The sequence below is a fragment of the Ixodes scapularis genome, unplaced genomic scaffold (genome assembly GCF_016920785.2).
Source record: "Ixodes scapularis isolate PalLabHiFi unplaced genomic scaffold, ASM1692078v2 PGA_scaffold7__128_contigs__length_106722199, whole genome shotgun sequence".
Lineage (NCBI taxonomy): Eukaryota > Metazoa > Arthropoda > Arachnida > Ixodida > Ixodidae > Ixodes > Ixodes scapularis.
In genome coordinates, this window is record NW_024609882.1 from 43,277,314 (window position 1) to 43,296,463 (window position 19,150).

General features: G+C 44.3%; 1 protein-coding gene across 2 annotated transcripts in view; it reads right to left on the reverse strand.

Annotated features, from left to right (window-relative positions):
* Positions 1–11,160, reverse strand: part of LOC8050724 (protein lin-9 homolog) — a 39,522-nt gene extending 28,362 nt beyond the window's left edge. The window contains exons 1-7 of one of the 2 annotated variants that reach the window (XM_029971759.4): positions 11,126–11,160; positions 10,763–10,798; positions 10,543–10,589; positions 9,851–9,958; positions 2,555–2,620; positions 2,280–2,407; positions 997–1,122 (exon numbers count right to left, since the gene is read on the reverse strand). In XM_029971759.4, the coding sequence (XP_029827619.3) occupies positions 997–1,122; positions 2,280–2,407; positions 2,555–2,620; positions 9,851–9,958; positions 10,543–10,589; positions 10,763–10,798; positions 11,126–11,144 (530 nt within the window). In that variant the 5' untranslated portion in view covers positions 11,145–11,160. Of the gene's footprint in view, positions 1–996; positions 1,123–2,279; positions 2,408–2,554; positions 2,630–9,850; positions 9,959–10,542; positions 10,590–10,762; positions 10,799–11,125 lie in introns of both variants that reach the window. The other variant, XM_029971758.4, reaches the window with a different exon arrangement.
* Between the last annotated feature and the right edge of the window lie 7,990 nt (positions 11,161–19,150).

Sequence of the window (19,150 nt, forward strand, 5' to 3'; positions counted from 1 at the left end):
GCAGCAAATTGGACAGTGTTGCCATTCGGAGCTCTCCCGAAGTTGAGACAGGCTGACGAGCATTGCCGTTGCACACGTTTTACCAAAAGACGCCTTTATGACGGTAGACATCTCCGTAGACTGTCCTGGACAGCCCACGCAAGCCCCGTGCGTGTCGGAGTAGGAGACATTTCAGTGTACTACCACAGAACCATGAAAAACATTGGTTCGAAGGATTTCCTCCTGTCGCCAATTCGCTAGCGATCTATTTTAAAGATTATGCGAAGCAACAATGCATTATGGAATTAACGCTCACCGATAGCCTTGTTTTAAAGGAGCTCCATTTTCTTTTCGTTTTGACTATTTTTTTTAGTAAGTATGGTGGCTTACTCACAACGGCCGTAAAGTCAAATTTGGGGGTTTTACGTGCCAAACCAACGACGGGCATCTGGCACGCCCCAGCGGAGGACTGAGGATTAATTTCGACCACCTGGGGATCTTTTGATGTGCAACCGAAATCTTGATTACCACGGCGCCTTCTCTGCAATAAGCCTCCGTCAGATTGCGGGCACCTCGGCCGGGATTCGAACCCGCCACATGGGGATCCGTAGGCCGGCGCTCTCGCCTCAGAGCCACCGAGGCGGCTCACAACGGCCCTATCTATTAGAAAAATAAAGAACTGTCAAATGGCAAGCTGCCCAATTTCAAATTTGACTAGGTGCACATAAATGTTAGTCCACTCAGTACAAACCACCGATATTAAAGGTGCGTCCTGCCCTAATGCCCAGTTAAACAAGTCAAACTTACTGCAGAAAAAATAAAGTCCACCGGAGCACAAACATTGTGCTCTGATGCTCGACCCAAAGCCTACACTGAAAACCTGAGCCTCAAAATAAAAACAAAAATTGCTGCAGTAAGATTCACATATCTGAGTGGTCATTACAACCTACTAAACATTCAAAACCATCACGATTGAGCCCAGAAAAAAAATGGCTTTGGGCAATCCTTTGAACGAACCTCCTGGGCTTGCCCATGATGCGGCGGATCTTGCACCACTGGACACGTGTCAGCTTCCTGGTCTTGAGCAGAGGGAAAGACTGCTTCAGGTAGGCACAGAACTCGTTGTCTCCTTGAAAGAGTGGTCTTGAAGGTAGAGTGGAACAAAGAAAAAGACGAAAAATCGTCTCCACTATGCAGAATGCTTTCACACTACAGCTTCAACCCTTAACCATCCTCTGCAGATGGACGTGTATCACGAGTGGGTTTGGAAACACAGTGCCGCCTTTGAAGTTCAGTGCTGTATCCCATACTTTTAAGGGTGCAGTGGGAATGCTGCTACTCCAAAACAACGGATCAAGGAGTATCACCTGGAAACCCCAGCAAAGGACTATACCTTGTTTACCCCCCCAAGCTGACAGGGTGGTGGGTGCGACATGCTCACCGGACCCATGAACTGTGTTTCCCTCAGGGCCAGATCCAGAACTCCATTTCGGAGGAGGGGGGAGGGGATTTTTAAGGACTACTAATTGCACATTTTTTCTTGTGCACTGTTGCACGCTATAAAGGAAGCATGCGGAAACGGTGTAAAAATTTGGTCATAACTGGGATCAATTAAAAACAACAACCACCTATCGGAGATAAAATTTAAAAAAAAATGATAGAAGTCACAAAGTGAGCTTTTTGTGACATACAGGCAAGAAAGCAATTGCAGTGTTTGCACTGCAATTGCTTACCATACCCCACACTGTCAGCTTAATGATGAATGAGGTACAGTGCACTGCCCTCAAAGTGTAAATTTCCTTACTCCTAAAAAAAGAAAAGAAAGAGCTAATTGTTGTTTGGGGGAAGGGGGGAGGAAAGTTGCACTTGGTGTCTTCCTTCCTTGTCTCCCTTTTATCACCCGACTGCACTATACGTGAGGGGATATGGTGGAAGCACGATTACACGGTGAAAGATAGACGTTACGACTGGTCCGACGGTTCGAGCAAGTAGCTTCCAACTCAGCTCAGCGGTGAACGGAGTATATGAACTAACCAAAAAGAAAGTTTTGGTCACTAGCAGAACTTTGAGATACAGCCGAAATCTCAGTGTTCCATGGCACCACTACCACAATGTACCTCTGTAAGACTGTGGGCACCTCAGCCGGCATTTGAACCAATGAATTGGGAGTCGGACATTTTAAATTTTAACCCATCAATTGGGATTCGGTAGTACCTCAAATGCACTGAAGCAGCTATTCGTTGAGAAGGTATGATAGTTTCCCAGCTCTTCGTCAGGAACAAGAGCATCTGTGTTCTTACTGGTCAATGTTGGAGTAGAACCATTCGTAGCAGACCCATCGATGTGCCTTGGGAAGCTTGAGCAGATTCCTGAGACGAATCCCCACCTTCTGGATGACGCGCTTGTCGGGAAGCACGACCGGAGGCGGCTGCAAGGCAAGAAGAGCTCAGCTGTGACGCTCATGCCGTGGTGATCGCTTTGCGAGTTGACAAAAGGCAACCAGACTAGTTTCGAAGTAGGAAAGGGATTGATAAAATCACAAACTACGAGACTAGCGTGCGGTACCAAAGCATACCGGTTCCTTCTTTATGTTCCGTCCCCCCGGCCTCTTCTCCGGTGTCCATTCAGGGTCATCGGTTTTCTGGGAGACCAGCGCATGGGGAAAAAAAAAAAGAAAAACAATGGAGCTACAAGTCTAACGATTATTCCAACCAACTCCAAATGAGTATGCCTTTCTCGAGCAGACAGGGAAAATGGTCAAAGGACTAGAAAACAGCTATTAAAGGTGCGCTTAGAAAGTGCATTACCCGCACCCTGTAAAGGGCGGTTTCGGATGATCTTATCCTGACATATTCCTAATTTATTAGTGTGCAGACTTTTCTTCATTAACATAATTTTTAGTGCTGCTGGATCTTGAAAGCATGGTGGGTGGCTCTACCAATGTCAAAACTCAAGAAGCATGGGGGATGCAGTTGGACCGTAAACACAATGGTTTAGTTCTTTTTCTTTCCCCCATTAATGTCGTTCCAGCAGATTTGCTGGAACCAATTTGGCAGCAGTTGAACTGACTGCTCAAGTGCCAGCTCGTCTTAACTCTAAAGATGGCTGGTATGTGAACACTCAATAACGGCCGACACTCCTTTATGTCACCGGCTACTATGGTGGGCGCATTCAATCACAATACAAAAGAACTAGAGCGAGCTGGAAACCTTTGGAGCATATAAGAGTATAGGGTGAAGGTTAACCAGTATGAAAACTTGCTAGAGTTCAAGCTGGATGTACGTCCCACAAGACCCTCTACCGTGAGTATATTGGAACTGTGTGAGAAGACTGGCACCACAATGCGGCTCCTGGCAGAAGCATTTCATACTGAACACGGCCAGACTTGCATAGACAACCTGCGTAGTAGCCAACCCTTGTTTGTAATGAATGTCAGTTTAGCTGAGCACGGTGCTATACAAAACTTTCAAGGCCACGCTCGGTGCTAACCTTTTTTTTACACGGGAGCTGGAAATTGAGGACACAAGTCCTCTCCATGTGCTGGCTAAAACCGCCGTGATGATCTCAACCCCAGCACACCTACTCGACCCGTTGGCGAGAGAAGAGCAACCCAGTGATGTGATTGGCCTAAGCCGTTGTGGAGCACCTTTTGGAGCAGCCAAAACAGAGTTTTGGAGCAGCAAAAGTTTTCTTTGGAGCAGCAACAACAGTGTTCTGGAGAAAAAAAAGTGGCTTTTGGAGCAGCCAAAACACTAATTCGGAGCTGGAAAAGTGGTTTTTGGTAAAACGAATAAAAATATTTGTTTTAAGTGCTGTACAAACGAAGGATACTTTGTTCACTGCAATAAACAAATTATGGTTAAGTTAGACCACTTGGGAGTCTTTCAACGTGTAACTGAAATGACACATATTGGCACATATTAAACCATATTTGAAAATGACCAGCTTAGTAGTAAATATCACAGCATTAGCTTGACTGGTTATATAATACATGGAAGCAGTCTCCTGCTGATGAAACACGTAAACTGCAGTGCAATGCGAAATTATACACAAGACAAAGGTGCATTGCCACTAGGGGTGTTCTTCTTTTTGCTTTTCGAAATTTTCTGCAAGGCTGTTGCAAGCCTCGTTTTGCCTTCGGCTAGTAATAAATTATCACTAGCAATTTCTCCGGAGAGACATTGAGACATCCCACAACACACAACACACATTGCTGTAGGCGTAGCCGAGCAATTCCGAAAAACCACTTGCCACCGTTTTACTGTATCCCGACGTGCCCGATTTTCGTCAAAAGTAAGGAAACATAAAGCAATGGAATGCAAGCGTCCCGGCTGGTGCCTCTGTCGTGCATTTATGTTCGCATGCACATCAGGGCAACTTCGGCAGGCTTGCAGATGCACGTGCTTCGTCGCGCGAGCGGAGATGGCTGTTCGATCGAAACGGAAACCATGCAACTCTGCTCGGTCGCCAACAGGTTCCCAAAATTGTAGGCAAAATAACTGTTCAACCAAAAAACAGTCCAGCGACACGTGTTGAAAAAGTTTTAAAAAGCCGCGAGACGAGACCCACGAGACGGCGAGAGCGCGAAACGAGAGATGGCGGGAAAAACCATGCAAGACCGGATGGACGATTGATGCAGGGTACATTCTGTCGGACGGCCGCTTGCGCCACCTAGCTCACGCATGCTCAATCACGGCACTCAGTTTAGTTTCGGTTTTGCAAGGCGACCAAAATTGGTTCTTTGGCGCAGGCTTGGCGCAGATTACCCATATTTTGGCAAAAAGTAGCAGGATGTAGCAGGGTTGGGCCCTTGGCGCAGTTTGGCGCAATTGGCGCAGCAATCACATCACTGGCAACCTCATGATAAGAGGAGCGAAAAATATTTCTCATGCAGATTTTATCAATGAACGGCAATGGTTAAAGTCATCCCATAATGATCTCGCAACTGTCGAATGCACAAAAGCTTTGTAGAAGCGTCTTCCAGCACAGATAAACGAAAAATATAGCAATATGCTGCCGCCGTTGATGCTCCTATCTGCGGGGCAGAAGACTAGATTCCTGCTGGCCATGCAACTCCTGAGGGTTGAACTACAAAAAGAGCAACGCTGGGCGTGGATAGGTTTGGGCTGTCAAGGTGGCAAACCTTTGCTTCGGAGCTAGATCGACAAACATGACCACGGGAAGGCGCAGAGAAAGCGAAGTTGCTGTGGGCACATTAGAATGAGTTCAAGAGGGCGGCGCTTCACTATGAGCCAGAACATGGAAGCTGTCACTGGTGGAGTTTCCAACTGGCTGCCAAGGTGGAGCGATGCCACCCCAATAGGGGTCACTAGGTCAGTCACAATACCCACTTCCTTACAGATATGTTAAGAAACTGAAAATCCAACCATCCGGACTCCATGATTTCCAGCACGGTCTTGATCCTGGAAACATTAATGGTTGTGATGCAGAAAAACTCGAGAGATGAGGCAATGCTTAAAGGGACCATGAAATGACCTTTTTACTTTTTCCACATAACTTTTACATTAAACCGTCAATGTTCACTGGATGCCGAACAGGCATCCGTTTTCGTCTCGGTCTATTAACTTCTACACAAAAAATTATTGAAATATCGACTTTTTCATTCTCTCCAACTGACCGCAAAACAAGCCGTGACGTAGGCCGTTTCCGGAACCGGAAGTTCTCTCGGCAGTAGGAGAATGGGAGTGTTAGCGGCAACGAGTTGGGGTGCGCCGGTAGGTTTTACTGCGCTGATGTCACCGACGTATTTCCTGAATCGGCGCCTCTTATCGCCGCATCGCAGCTGAGCGAAATTCAATGAGATATGTTGCGCTACAGCGACAGCATGGGACTAGTCCCATACGCCGGTATGCCTGTTGAGAAGTGCAGCGAGTCTTCCGGTGAAGACTCCAGAAGTCAACCACCCTGTCATTGTTGGCAGAAGGGCCGGCCCGTGTCAGTCGTTTGCAAAGCGACGTAGATGGCGTTTTTCGCGGCCTCGGAGATGCAGGAGCGAGCCGACGTTAAAGAAGATACGTTTGAACTACGAGTGTCAGCAAGAGCCACGTAAATACCTGTTTACACTCGGAGCGGACGCGCGCTTGATGGAAGTGCTGTATTCGCGCTGTTTGTAAGCGCTTCGGGACCGTTCTTTTACGATTGCAACTCGATACTGACGCGACACTCGGCAAAGAAAGGTTGGACCGGGGTTGTACGTATACCTCCCACGAACTGTTATAGCTCGACAGTGACGTGCAGTCTGTCAGAATAAAAATGGCATACCAATAACAAAGTGGTCATACCGTGTTACGAAGGTAATCCATACGGCGTTTATTTCAGCTCTATATCACACGAAACAAGAAGATAGAATCGACGAGAGTCCCTTTTCGACGAGTGTTCGTCAACACTGCCTCGGAAAACAAGGGGAAGAGATTGACCTCACCTCTTAATCTAGAATTGAGGTCAGTGATCAAACTATAATACGGGAAGGGTCCACAAGGGTCGCGCGGGCATATTCCATTTAGCACGCCAGCGGGTCGTAGGCAGACGGTCTTGCGACGAAGCAACGCAGCGCCGAGTCGGAATGCCTGCTAGGCCTATATTCTGAGCAGCTCGCTTCGTCGGAGTCGGTGGATCCAGCGTTCTTGTTCGTCGTGGTCTGTTTTAAGTACTGTTTTCTTGCTGCTTGAAGTCGGCACGCGCGGGAAGAACACGTAGAAAAATAAACGTTCAGTCAGTCAGAGTTTTGAGAGGAAGGAAAACAAAGAAAATAAATGTTCGTCGGTCGCCATCAATGGTCGCCGTCACCCAAGTAACTGTCGGCCCTGCCCTACTGCGCACGCGCAGTAGCTGCTTCGTTTACCACACGATAGATGGCGCTTGGCTCTCAGCATTATCAAATTTGGCAATTTTCGCCACACATCTCTAATTATGCTACAAAATGTGGATCTGAATATTATTTAACAAAACTTTTAGGAAACATTCGCCGGCTATTTATTGTTTACGATCGCGGTGCTCGTGAGGTAGGCTCTTACCCAATAGGCGACCTGGATTTGGCTGACGTGCTCCATTTCCGCGGATGTATCGTAGTGAACAGGCGAAGGAAGGAAGGCGCAAAAGAGTCCAGTTTTCTTTTAAAAGTTCTATAGCAAATAATTTTTTTTGGCTCCCCATTTTTGTGTTTTTGTGTTTCTTTTCACACCTTTTACGACGTGCGGTGGATGAAACTTGATTTTAAAATCATTTCATGGTCCCTTTAAAGTGGGTCAGGTTTGGTTAAAAATCACACAATCAAATTTGTCTACAAAAAACAAAAATAGAAAAGGAATAGAAGAAGAAATTAAAGCAGTTATATAGGGTGGTCAAAGCCACCAGGCTCTATCTAAAATGGACCGTAAAAATTGACGCCTGCACGTAGCAATTTGAACTTTTCGTCAAAGGTGTATTCACAGGTTGGTTTTTCCTTGTAAAATTACAAAGCATAGCTCTCTTTCTGTAAAAAAATAAGGCCAAGAAACTTGCCAGGGTCTACGGCGGGCAGCGACACAGACGACAGGGTTCAAGTAGCGGGGTGTGTTTGGTGTTCGTATTGATAGATGACGCTACCTCCTTGTCGCGACGGCTCGCAACCACTGTGGTTTATTAAAATGAACAATGTTTTTGAAATGTACCTTCGGTTAAAAAATAAATGCGGACAATAAAAGCAAACTTTAAGTAAAAAAAATGTGTCTGCATAACGACGACACTTTTGCGGCCAACGGATTTCGTCTGCGTGTCGTCTGCTTTGCTTTCTTTCACTGGTCGGCTGCACCTTCAGACGCTGCTCCCGACGCCATCTATCAATACGAACGCCAAACACACCCCGCTACTGGACTTGGTCATCTGTGTCACCACCCACCTTTGACCCTGGCAAGTTTCTTGGCCCTATTTTTTACAGGAAGGGAGGTACGCTTTGTAATTTTACAAGAAAAAACCGTCCTGTGAAATATACCTTTGACGAAAAGTTTAGGTGGCTACGTGCAGGTGTCAATTTTTACGGTCCATTTTAGATCGAGCCTGGTGACTTGGACCACCCTATATATGTTTGGCAGGTTGTGTCCACCGGATAAACAAGATCAGTAGGTAGTTTATTATAAACATTCTAGCTCTCCTAGAATAAGTTGTAGCATTCTAATTCAAGGAATACAGCCCTTATGTGCCTTTCAACATAAGTTTGTTAATCTTCGCCGAGCCCTCCAAACATTTCATATTTGACCTAATTTTGGAAACATGTTATATGCGAAGATAACTTAATAGAGAAAGCATGAGTGGAGTTTTTTCAATCTACCAATTCCTGAACTCCCAGTTTGTGAGGATATCGGTATGAAAATGCATGGGCGTGGTATGAGCCAACACGAACAATCCTTCAAGTAGAGAAAGCCAAATCCTGTTGGCTTCAATGAGCTGTGGTCACCCAGATCGAGCATCCAACATGTCACATTCATTCCCATTGTAGCTTATCTTTGGTCCCCAGTTCATAGAGAGGCTTCTGCCTTCTCCTCAGTCATGGGTAAGTTACTTTTAAAAAGTAATTCGTTACAGTTACAGTTACTTTCACAAAAAAGTAACGAAGTTACCGTTACAGTTACCGCAACAAAAAAGTAACTCGTTACAGTTACAGTTACTTTCAAAAAGTAACGACGTTACTTTTCAGTTACTTTTCTATAACACAAAAATTAAGGAAAAACTAATGTTTGAAAGAAAAAAAATATAGACACGAATCAGTCTGGCTTTCACCATAGCGGTAAATTCAAACTTAATAATTTAGCTGGAAAATTAGTCAATATTATGAAAAGAATAAAGACAAAAATTGAACTGGATGTGTTTTCTCAGATTTGAACACGAAGTCTTGTTGTCAGAGTACTTCTTGTTGCAAAGTTTGCATACTGCGGTTAAATAGTTAGCAACCAACTTCACCACAGAAAAATACTCTGTACGCCGGCCATGCTTGTTCTTTGTTCTGTTCTCATCAACATCCCTATCCTTGTAGCACTAGCGCATTGCTGGCTCGTTGACGGTTGCGCTGTGTTCGTGTACTCCTTTGATATATTTCAGTTCGTACCCGACAAACCAGAAACAAGCCCTGCGCAAACAACAGTAAATTTTGCCTCCACCGCTGAAACCACGCCGGAGTAGTGGCGCAAATCAAAATACGAAACATGCGCAGTGCGGAGTAGTGGCGCTAATCAAAATACGAAACATACGAAGTTCCCTCCGCGTGTATTGTTGTTTCACGGTTGATTCACCCGATTAAAATGCGTGCGCAAAAAAGAAAAAACCGCAACAAAGGTAGTGCTTCAATATACTAAGATGTAAGTGTTCAGTCACAAAGTACAAGCAAGTGCGTAAAGATAACTACATTCTTCTTTTTTTTTTCTTCATCAAATCTACACGTGGCTATATTCGGATAGTGACTCGCGAGAAAGAACGCATTCTCAAGTTTGTGCAAGGCCAACTGACACTCAAAATGACGGAACAGACACTTTGGAAAGTGCAAGGAATAGCTAGATTATACTCGTTTAATGATATATTATTCACAAAGAACTGAAAAGTAACGACAAAAGTAACTTCGTTACTTTCATCGTTACCTCAGAAAAAAGTAATAGAACTACAGTTACAAGTTACATTCTTAAAAAGTAACTCGTTACAGTTACAAGTTACCGAAAAAGTAACGAAGTTACAGTAACGCGTTACTACCCAAGACTGCTTCTCCTTCCTAAGAGCACCATCTGTTTCCTTGACTTTCCTAGCAAGGAACCACATCTCCAACAGGGGGGGCTACGCCAGTTTTTAAAATGGTGGATTATGGCTATTCGTAGTATAAAGAACTTACTGGTGATGCAATACGAGCAGACTTGCGTGCCGACGACCTCGAGAGCGTGTACGATGTGTCCTCATAATCGTTGAATATTCTTCGATTCCTTTTCCTCAGACGTGGGGGCTGTACCAAAGAAAATATGCCAACTCTGCATATAGTTAGAAGTCGCACAACGGCGTGTCTCCCCCAATGAACTTAGTGTTTTCCTCACCACAAAAATTAACTATGCATCGCCAAACATCCAGTCTCTGGTCGAATGTAGCACTAACAGTTCAGACCAGATGCCGCAATTTCACAACTAATCAATATCTTATTTAACTGTTACAAGTGATATTATGAAACTTTCAACTGTACAAGAGTGGCTTACAAAGCACACAAATACATGGTAATGAATGACATCAGCTAATAAGAAGATCCCTATTTCTCCATTGAAAGTTTCCGGGAATAACTTACAACTTTTGAATAAGATAACGGTTAGTTCTGAAACTTTAACATCTGGTGTGGTCCGCCAGTGCTACATTTGGGGGGAGGCTGAGCGCTTGGCAATGCATAGTTCATTTTTGCGGTGAAAAAAGAAACACCAAGAAAAACACTATTATGTTTTTTCGGGGACACACTGAACAGCTACGATAGTCTGAACTGTTCAACGGCCAATCTTCGAGGTCTCAAATGTCCGAAAGATACGATTAAAACCAGAGCATACTCACATTTCGTGACACCACTGGTGGTGCCTTCTGCTTACTGTTGAGCGAACCTGGAAAATAAAAGTTGTAGGAGTGATGAATTCTAGAAAGGGAGCAAGAACACTCAATCAAGTCGTTATCAGGAGTAAGAAAGAATTAGATTTTATCGACGACATTTTAACCTGCCCGCTTGAAGCGTCATACATCTTACAACACCGAGGATGCAACCAACTCGCAAACATACCATCTTTCATACTCAGGAGCGTTGCTGCCGATTCACCTAGAATGCACGAGAAAAGATGATCAAAAAACGTTGGACACTTTTCAGATCCGATGCATTTTGAATCGCGGGCAGTTGGTTCATTTTATGCGCCAACTTTTGAAAGCGCTTGGGAGGCGAATTCGAAATTCCTGGAACAAGATTGCGATTAGGCTTACTCAATCCGTATTTATTTCTGTTCGGCCCGTAACTCATTAAAATGCAGCGGAGACGCGACGGTTTAGTTGGGAAGGGTCAGCTGCGGCTATCTGATTTTGAAATGCCAGCGTGCGACAGGATTACACGCCTACGCGGACAACGATAAACAACACCGAGGAAAATTCTTACTTTCAAGCGAGTCCGCCATGTCGACGCATTTGAAAAACGCTACCGGAGCGCCGCCAGCGCCGCCTCAGTTTACCATCGTCAGCATCGTCAGAAAATATTTCGAAGGCAACCATGAGAAATGTTGTGTAGTCGTAGGAAATGCACACTAGGCAGCGCAAAATGCCACCCAAACAAAAAACTTCGAGTTAGACCCAATAGATGAAATAGTTTCTTCTATTGGGCCTAATTATTTAGAAAATTGAAACCGAAACTGAAACCTTGTGATCTTGTGTTGACGCAGAACGTATTCTTGAGAGTGTGAAAGTACCAAAAGTTCCCGTAAAAACAACAACATCCTTTTTTGGCTTGCCTAAATAAACTATGCATCGCAAAAAGTCCCACCCTGATGAGAATGTGACGCTAGCGGTTGGGACGCAAGCGCGAACGTTTGAGAACTTGACATTACCTTGATCAAAAGATAATAGTACACTGTAATAATAGACCGATCTCACTAAATGTTCGGCGCATGAGTGTCGCCGCCACTGATCTCTATGACAATTGCTGGATCGCGCATCCCCACTTGTTCGCTGCAGCGCAAGTGCGGTCACCGGACGGCCACCTTGCATGTCGTTTTTGTCTCTCGTTTTGCTTGCGTTGCAGAGGCCGGCGGCAGCGTGCTATACAGACACGTTTTCTACTCGTTCGTCGTCATTCGCCGAAGACGTTCTTTAAGGTCGTGTGTGAAGCGTGATACTTGCCGTTGAGAACACGGGGAAATTTTTTACGAAAGCGCAGTGCCGCAGGAAAAAGGCACAACTTGTCGAAAGTAAGTTTCGCCGGTCTCACGGCGTGTTCAAAGCTCCCTTGGCACGCCGAAGTTCTGTGTCTCTTTACCTTCGCACGCTTGGATAACGATCAAGAACTGACGCCGTGTGGATGTGTATTGCGAGTGCAATGTGCGTGAAAACGTATGTGCCTCCGGATCAGCGTCGCGACTCCAATCCACTATAGGTGGCGCCACTCGTTTTTCAAATGGCGGTTATAGTGAGGGTCGGAGACCCGTGCTGGGGGGGGGGGGGGGGGGGAGGGGGGAGTGAGTCTGTCTAGTGTGCTGGCTTCACTGAGCGTAAAAAGATTTTTCCTGTTTATACGAGGAAGCTAGCTAGGCTGTTATGAGCGCAGGTCACCCCTTTCTACTGAAAACAAAAATGGTGTTTAGCGTAATACTTACGCACGGAGGAACGTTTTAATTCTGGAACAAAACAGAAACTAACCTCTATTTTAGATGTACTTTCTCGGTATAAGTGCTAATTTCGGCTTCTTTCAAACTCAAAATGTGTCTCATAGCGTAATTATTGAGCTACAGAAGCTGCTCGCGGAAACTTTATTTTGTGACATGCATGTCCGATTCAGGAACTTCAAAATATTTGGAGAGTTCAGTGTCCCTTTAAAGACAAGGTCTTTCATACACTTAAGGGGTGACATAGTACATCGTATTTGTTGAAAAAAATCTGTGCTGATGTATCTATTCTTGTTGCCTCTTCTCGCTCATATAATTGTTACCTGAAGTAATGAACTGCTGGCTTTTTAATGGATTTTCGGATACTTAGTTGCTTAATTGCTTTCACATTATTCCCAGCAGAAAATAACAGAATTAATCCAAATTTTACAAAATATCGCCATGGGTAATGAGTGTGCAATTTGTTCACAAAACGTATTAATTAAGAAACGCTGTTCTCATCACAAAAACCCAAAAGCGGAATCCAAGTCAGACACAAGAAATGTGTGTATTTCTTAAAGCAATGCGTGACGCATGGGACTTTATATGTATATTACATTCAGTGCTTGACTGCTTGTCTATGTTGATAACGATGTCAGAGTTTTTCATATGGTAAAAAGAAAACAAATTGGGATCTTTCTGGAAAAACTATCAGTGGTTAAATGACGTATTTTTGATTTCGTGGTGTTTATTGATACATTAAGATATTTTAACATGCAGTTTTTCAAGCTCTAATGTTGCTTATCATTTAATTTCCCACACTCGAACAAGTATGGCAATCAAAAATGTGCAAATTATCATCACTGGTTATAATTGCAGCATTTTTAATTAAGAAGTTATAAAATAGAAATAGTATAAAATCAATTAAAACATTCTAGCGAATTTCAGAAATGGATGTAAAATTACACTAATTGTGGCCAGAGCAGATGACGCTATCGAAGTCACAACTTTTGGCATTGGGCAGAACTTCCAAAGTCGCCACCATTTCTTCCTAACCCAATGCCCCCCCGGCCATACGTATTTTGTTCTTGTTTTTTTTTAATTACCACTATTTCCAGAACATTTAGTCTCTTTCATTTTTACGCGCCGTCGCTTTGCCAATCTCAGGCTTTCTATTTCGAAGGAACGCTTACCCGCTTGCACGTCTGCTCACTGCAGCATGTTTCGTTGGTGTTGGAAGCCGGTGAAACAGTAGAGTTTCAGTATTGCGTATACGAGCGAACGCAATCAGTGTGTGTTCGCTTTAGCGTTGCGTGTTACACACCGCGCGTGCGTGGAAACAAAAATTGCGGTCTTGAATTGGAGCATGGCGACGACGCGCATGCGCAGCATAGAGAATGCAACTCTAATACAAACGCACAACGCTTGCGTTTGGTTCTATACGCAATAGTCAACCTCTCTAATAAGGTACAATCCCATAACGGCTGCAGCACTACATTCGAATGACGACTAACGAGTAGAAAACATGTCTTTAGCACTCTGCCGCCGGCCTCTGCAACGCTAACAAAAAAAAAAAAAAAAAAAAAAAAACGTTATGCAAGATGGACGTCTGGTGGCCGCACTCGCGCTGTAGCGAACAAGCGGGGGTGAGATCAGTTGTCGTTGCCATAACTTTAATTCACAGGAGGCAGACGGCCGTGCATGCGAGGGCTCACGCCATCTCGTGGTCTACACGTGCAGAGCTCCATGCGAGGTTGTCGCACGTGCAGAAAGACTAAACTTCCCTCGATGCATTGCGGCAGCGGTGGCGTAGTCAAACTGGCTGGTGAGAAGTCGAAACTTCTGTATGAGCCGACATCAACCTAAGCCTAATATCGTCAAAAGGAGAAATGGCATTGTGGGCGCCTGCCGCAACTATTTCAGTGAAAAAAAACGAAAAAAAAAAAACAGCATTTGCCAGCAAGACCGAAAATTATAATTCCCCTCTGGGTGACAAGCGTTTTTCTCTGATAAAAATCCCCTATCCGTCCAGAATGTCAGTTTGTTTTGACGATATTAGGCTTGGGTGGACGTCGGCTCATAGAGAAATTTGGCTTTCTCACTTATTTTTTTATCCAGCTAAAGTCATGTTGCCAAACTATCGCGTTTTATCAACAGACCAGTAGGGAAAGAATTTCCTAGTAGCAGTGGTGCCGGAACTATTTTTCCTCTGGGGGAGCAAACAAAAAAAAAAACAAAAAAAAAATGCTACCACAAACATCATAAACATGTATTTTCCTTGAGGGCTCATGGAGGCATTATACAGGTGTCGTATACATGAATACATAAATAAATACAGTTAACACACCGTCATAAGACGATGATATAAACACGCTACAAGTGGGCTCACTAACTGCGACAGATAATTAAAAAGCTAGTGACAGAAATGTATCCTTTGTTGGAAGTTTTCTCAAGTTTTTGTTACCGATATTCTATTTGACCAGACTGTCTTTTTATGTACATACATTATTTGACACGATGACGTTTCTCCTGTGTTGATAAATGATTCACGTAATTATGGAGAAATCAAATACCAGAGAGGAGTTTGTAATTTGAAGGAAGAGGGAAATAAATGCGATATATGAAAGATAGATGCGTATTAATGGCACAAATTAACTCTACATCAAAGCAATCCAGTTATTTACAAAACCTAAGAAAGGAATTTCAGAAAGAACTCATGGTAGAGTTAAACGTAAGAGAGTTAACATCGAGAAATCTATAAATCGATGACACGGTATCCCTGTCGCTGAGGCAGTCTTGGAAGCAACACCAAAATTTATACATGTATACACGCGTATACACCCAAGCCAGCAGACGTCTTCCGGTATATATATATGTAGGTAGAAAAAAGGAAGGTTCAGCAGTAGCACAGCTTTTCGCTAATCACATAATTGGAATTCCAGACAGCACATAGGATATTATGAAACATAAAAAAAAAGATTCCGCGTGAGATACCGTCAACTGGGAGGAACGAACAAGCAAATATTGTAAACGTGCTACAGGAAAAAAATTACGACATGTGCGTATTTGTATCGTAGACTCAAAATAACATTTTAAAAAGTAATTGGCATGGGTACGTCAGCGAGAAAAGGATGTTAACGCAATTACAAACAAAATTTACATCTCTTGTGCATACTTTGCAAACAAAAAAATAAAGTCAAATTTGGGGGTTTTACATGCCAAACCAACGACGGGCATCTGGCACGCCCCAGCGGAGGACTGAGGATTAATTTGGACCACCTGGGAATTTGGAAATTTGGACCACGGCGCCTCCTCCGCAATAAGCCTCCGTCAGATTGCGGGCACCTCGGCCGGGATTCGAACCCGCTAGATGGTACTTTACAAACAAAGAAATATGAACGAACGCTATTAGCCGCGAGAACGAACAGAAGCGTCGCTATACAGTTTCCGCCGTGACGGTCACGGGGAGAACAGATATTTTTTAATGAGATTATGATTGGACGAATCAAAATACAACCACGCTGTCGAAAAATAAAGCAAAAAGGATCTTCGCAGTTATCAGCAGCCAATACCAACCGTTCGCAAGGCGACTGGGCAGAAATTGTTTCCGTGACTCACTCCGGCAGGCTGCCAAAAGGAGCCACTCAAACTTCTCGGGGCTAATAACAATAACATGGAAATAATATACAGTTCACATATACCCTCCTAGGTGATGTTAGAACTGGTCAAAAGTCGCACAAACACATTTACGCATTTTTACATTTCACTTTCATGCTGTGCTGAACGTGGACTTCCTTTCCGCGGTTCGTGCGGCAAACGTCTGAATTACGGAATCTAAGCTCAAAGTGGCCGTTAGTGCGCCGTGCACGTGCAATAAGAGTAGATGAGTCATCCTTTCCTGTGACATTGTCATACGTCGCAGGGCACTGAAGGATCGTTCGGATGATGCCGATGACGCGGGGACCGGGAAAACAAGAAACCTAAGTTTAAAAACTTCCTAAAAAAAATAGTTACAAGTTTGGAACTTGATCCTCCAGCAATGCATGAACGTCTTGGATGGTGTCGCACTTGCTGCTTCCAAGTGACGGCAGCATTATCAATTGTGCAGCAAGCCGGGAGACGTCGATATCAGAGATATGGTGCCCCAGTTCCTCTTCCAAGACTGCGGCAGAGGGAGGCTTCCTCTTGGCGGCATCAGTCACAATTCCTTCTAGACGAACAAGCTCGTCGAGTCCAGGCTGCGTGAATCCCCTGTGAATTTCCACCGTCAGAGAATCGACCAGCTCAAAGAAATCTTTTCTCAGCGCATGTTTAAAGTCTAATGAGGCTGGTGAAACTGGACGGCTTGTAGATTACGGTCTCTTTGGTGGCCTTTTTTTTCCTTGTCTTTGTGCAGTAACGTTTCATTTCGTCGTTTTTTCGTTTTTAATCGCACTCGCCCTTTCCAAAGCTATAATTTTAATTTCCTGCTTGAAGAGATCCCAGTTCGCTCCATACTCGGGAAGTTTTCCAATTTTTTACTTTCTCAAGAGAAGCCTGAACTCTGGCATTAAAAACATCGTCCCCCAAAAGTTTGGAATCGAGCTTCCATAGCTCCAGCTGTAACATTTTCTATTTTCGTTTAACTCCGCAGGCAACAAAAAACCAAACAATGATCACTAAATGAAACAGGTCGCACACGAAACTCCAACGAAACATACGCTTGATCTAAACGGGCGCGGCTTCCCCTTGAAAGTTGGTAAACAATACGTTTCTCCCGTTTTTCAAACATTCCTCGACGTCGTCTAGGTCGGGATTGCATCGAAGTTTCTTTTGACGATGTCGTGCCACCATCTTCCACTTCTTATCAAGCTGGCGCAGACGGCGTTCCTGGGTGGCTCCTGTGACGTCCTCATTCCCCAACACCCACCTCTACGTCTATCTTTTGTCTGGCTGGGCCCCCCTCGGGAACCGGAGCTGCGCCTGCCTCGACGTTGCCAGGTCACGTCGCACTCTTGTGCTCACCTGCCAGGGGAGTGGCTGGAGCCTTAAAGGGGGGCTGTAACGATTTTAAGATTAAAAGAATTTGCATCTCTTCATTTTTAAGTTGTTTATCGTGTCCCGGAGGATAGAGTAAACATATCCTTCATTAAAAAAATGTCGTGATTCCGCTGCATAATCGCAAAGCAAAGGTCGAGCTTTTTCCCCCACCTGCAGCCGCGAGTGGCAGCCGAAGGAACTACGGCGAAAAGATTACGTGACCTCGATCGGCTCTAAGCTGCAGCTTAACGCCCGCTAATGTCAGCAGAAAGAGGGAGAGTAAAGGTCTATTCACACGATGAATCTTGTTGGCGAACCTTGTGTCGCGAAACTAGGTTTCGGGAAACAGATTCCGTGTCTTAACGCGACCGAAAAAGTAGCGAGCCTCCGAAAAAAGTGGCGCGTGTTCGTCGCTTCTGGGGCAATTTTTCGCTGAAACCTCACCGAGGCCTGTCAATCACCCGAAGGAGAATCGCGGACGCTGCCAATAGCCGCTCGACTTGGCTATGACGTCTCATTTTTGGCCGATTCCGTATCCGAGCCAAAGCCGAAAAAAGAAAACGAAACATGGCGAGCGACAAGCGAAGAAGAGGTGCGTACGGGTCCAACTTGGTTGAAAGTGTGTGAACGGCGCTTTGGCAGTACGGGTTGGCGGCGTGGTGCAGATTAATCAACACCCGCGACGAGGGCAAGCCATAGAGTTATTATAATGTACGCTAGAGGTTCAACTGGCGCGTGTGCTGCTGCAAATTGAAGCAGACAGCAGCCAGTCCGAAATTGACTTCCGTTAATGCATTTATATGGAAAAAAGCGAGTGCATTTTCTCTCTGCGCTCGATTATAAGAGCAAATATCACGAATAATTCGTACGTACCAGGCACATTGGAACATCTCTCAGTCACGCAGACGAAATAATTGGTCAGTTACGGCGTTTTTATTTTAAATTCGTGGCATAAAAAACGGTGATAAAACTGCTTTGTACATGTATTTATGTGCACTGACGGACACTGTTAGCGCGAACACGGCGTCGGCGCTTTCTAGCATGGAGGATATACGTGCCAAACGAACTAAAAACATCTGGAAAACTAATAGAGATGGCAAAAACTACGCACTAACACTGGGTAAGTGACTCCTTGTGCATGCAGACGATCAAAATAAATTAAAAGCCACGTAATAAAGTCCGATTTTCAATAAATAAGTACTAGCTTTATTCTTTCTGCTCATGAATATGTGCGAATTAAGATGATTGTTCTGGGTTCAAATATCACCCGCACGCTCCAAATCTTTGCAAATAGGGAGAAGCCAGAAAACAGGTGCCCGATAAAAACTGCCAGACATAGGAAATAATAAAAATACAATCTTTTGTAGCCCACATAGATTATTATTATTTTTTTTTACGTTCGAATGTTTTTTTTAAACCGATATCGTAAAGATGCGCACGAAGGAGTCATTTTCATATAATGGCAGGACGGGCATATCAGCAATATATAAGCGCCATCGCCATGCTAGCGAACCTTGAACACACTCTACATTCCTTTCGATTGTTATTTTGCTTAGAATCGCCGCTCGTTTTTACATACCTGCCATGGTACAGAGGTTTGGGCCTGAAATAAAGCGAAGCTGAACATCGTTCAGGGGTAAAGAAAAATGCTGTAATTAAAGCAATTACACTTTTACAATATTAATAAAGGTACATACTATCCGGCACAACCAAAATAACAAACGTTATTCGTGTCATTTTCCGGCGAAGAGACAAAATTCATGCGCGTTTTCCCACAGGAATGCACAGGAGCACCGCAAACGTAGACT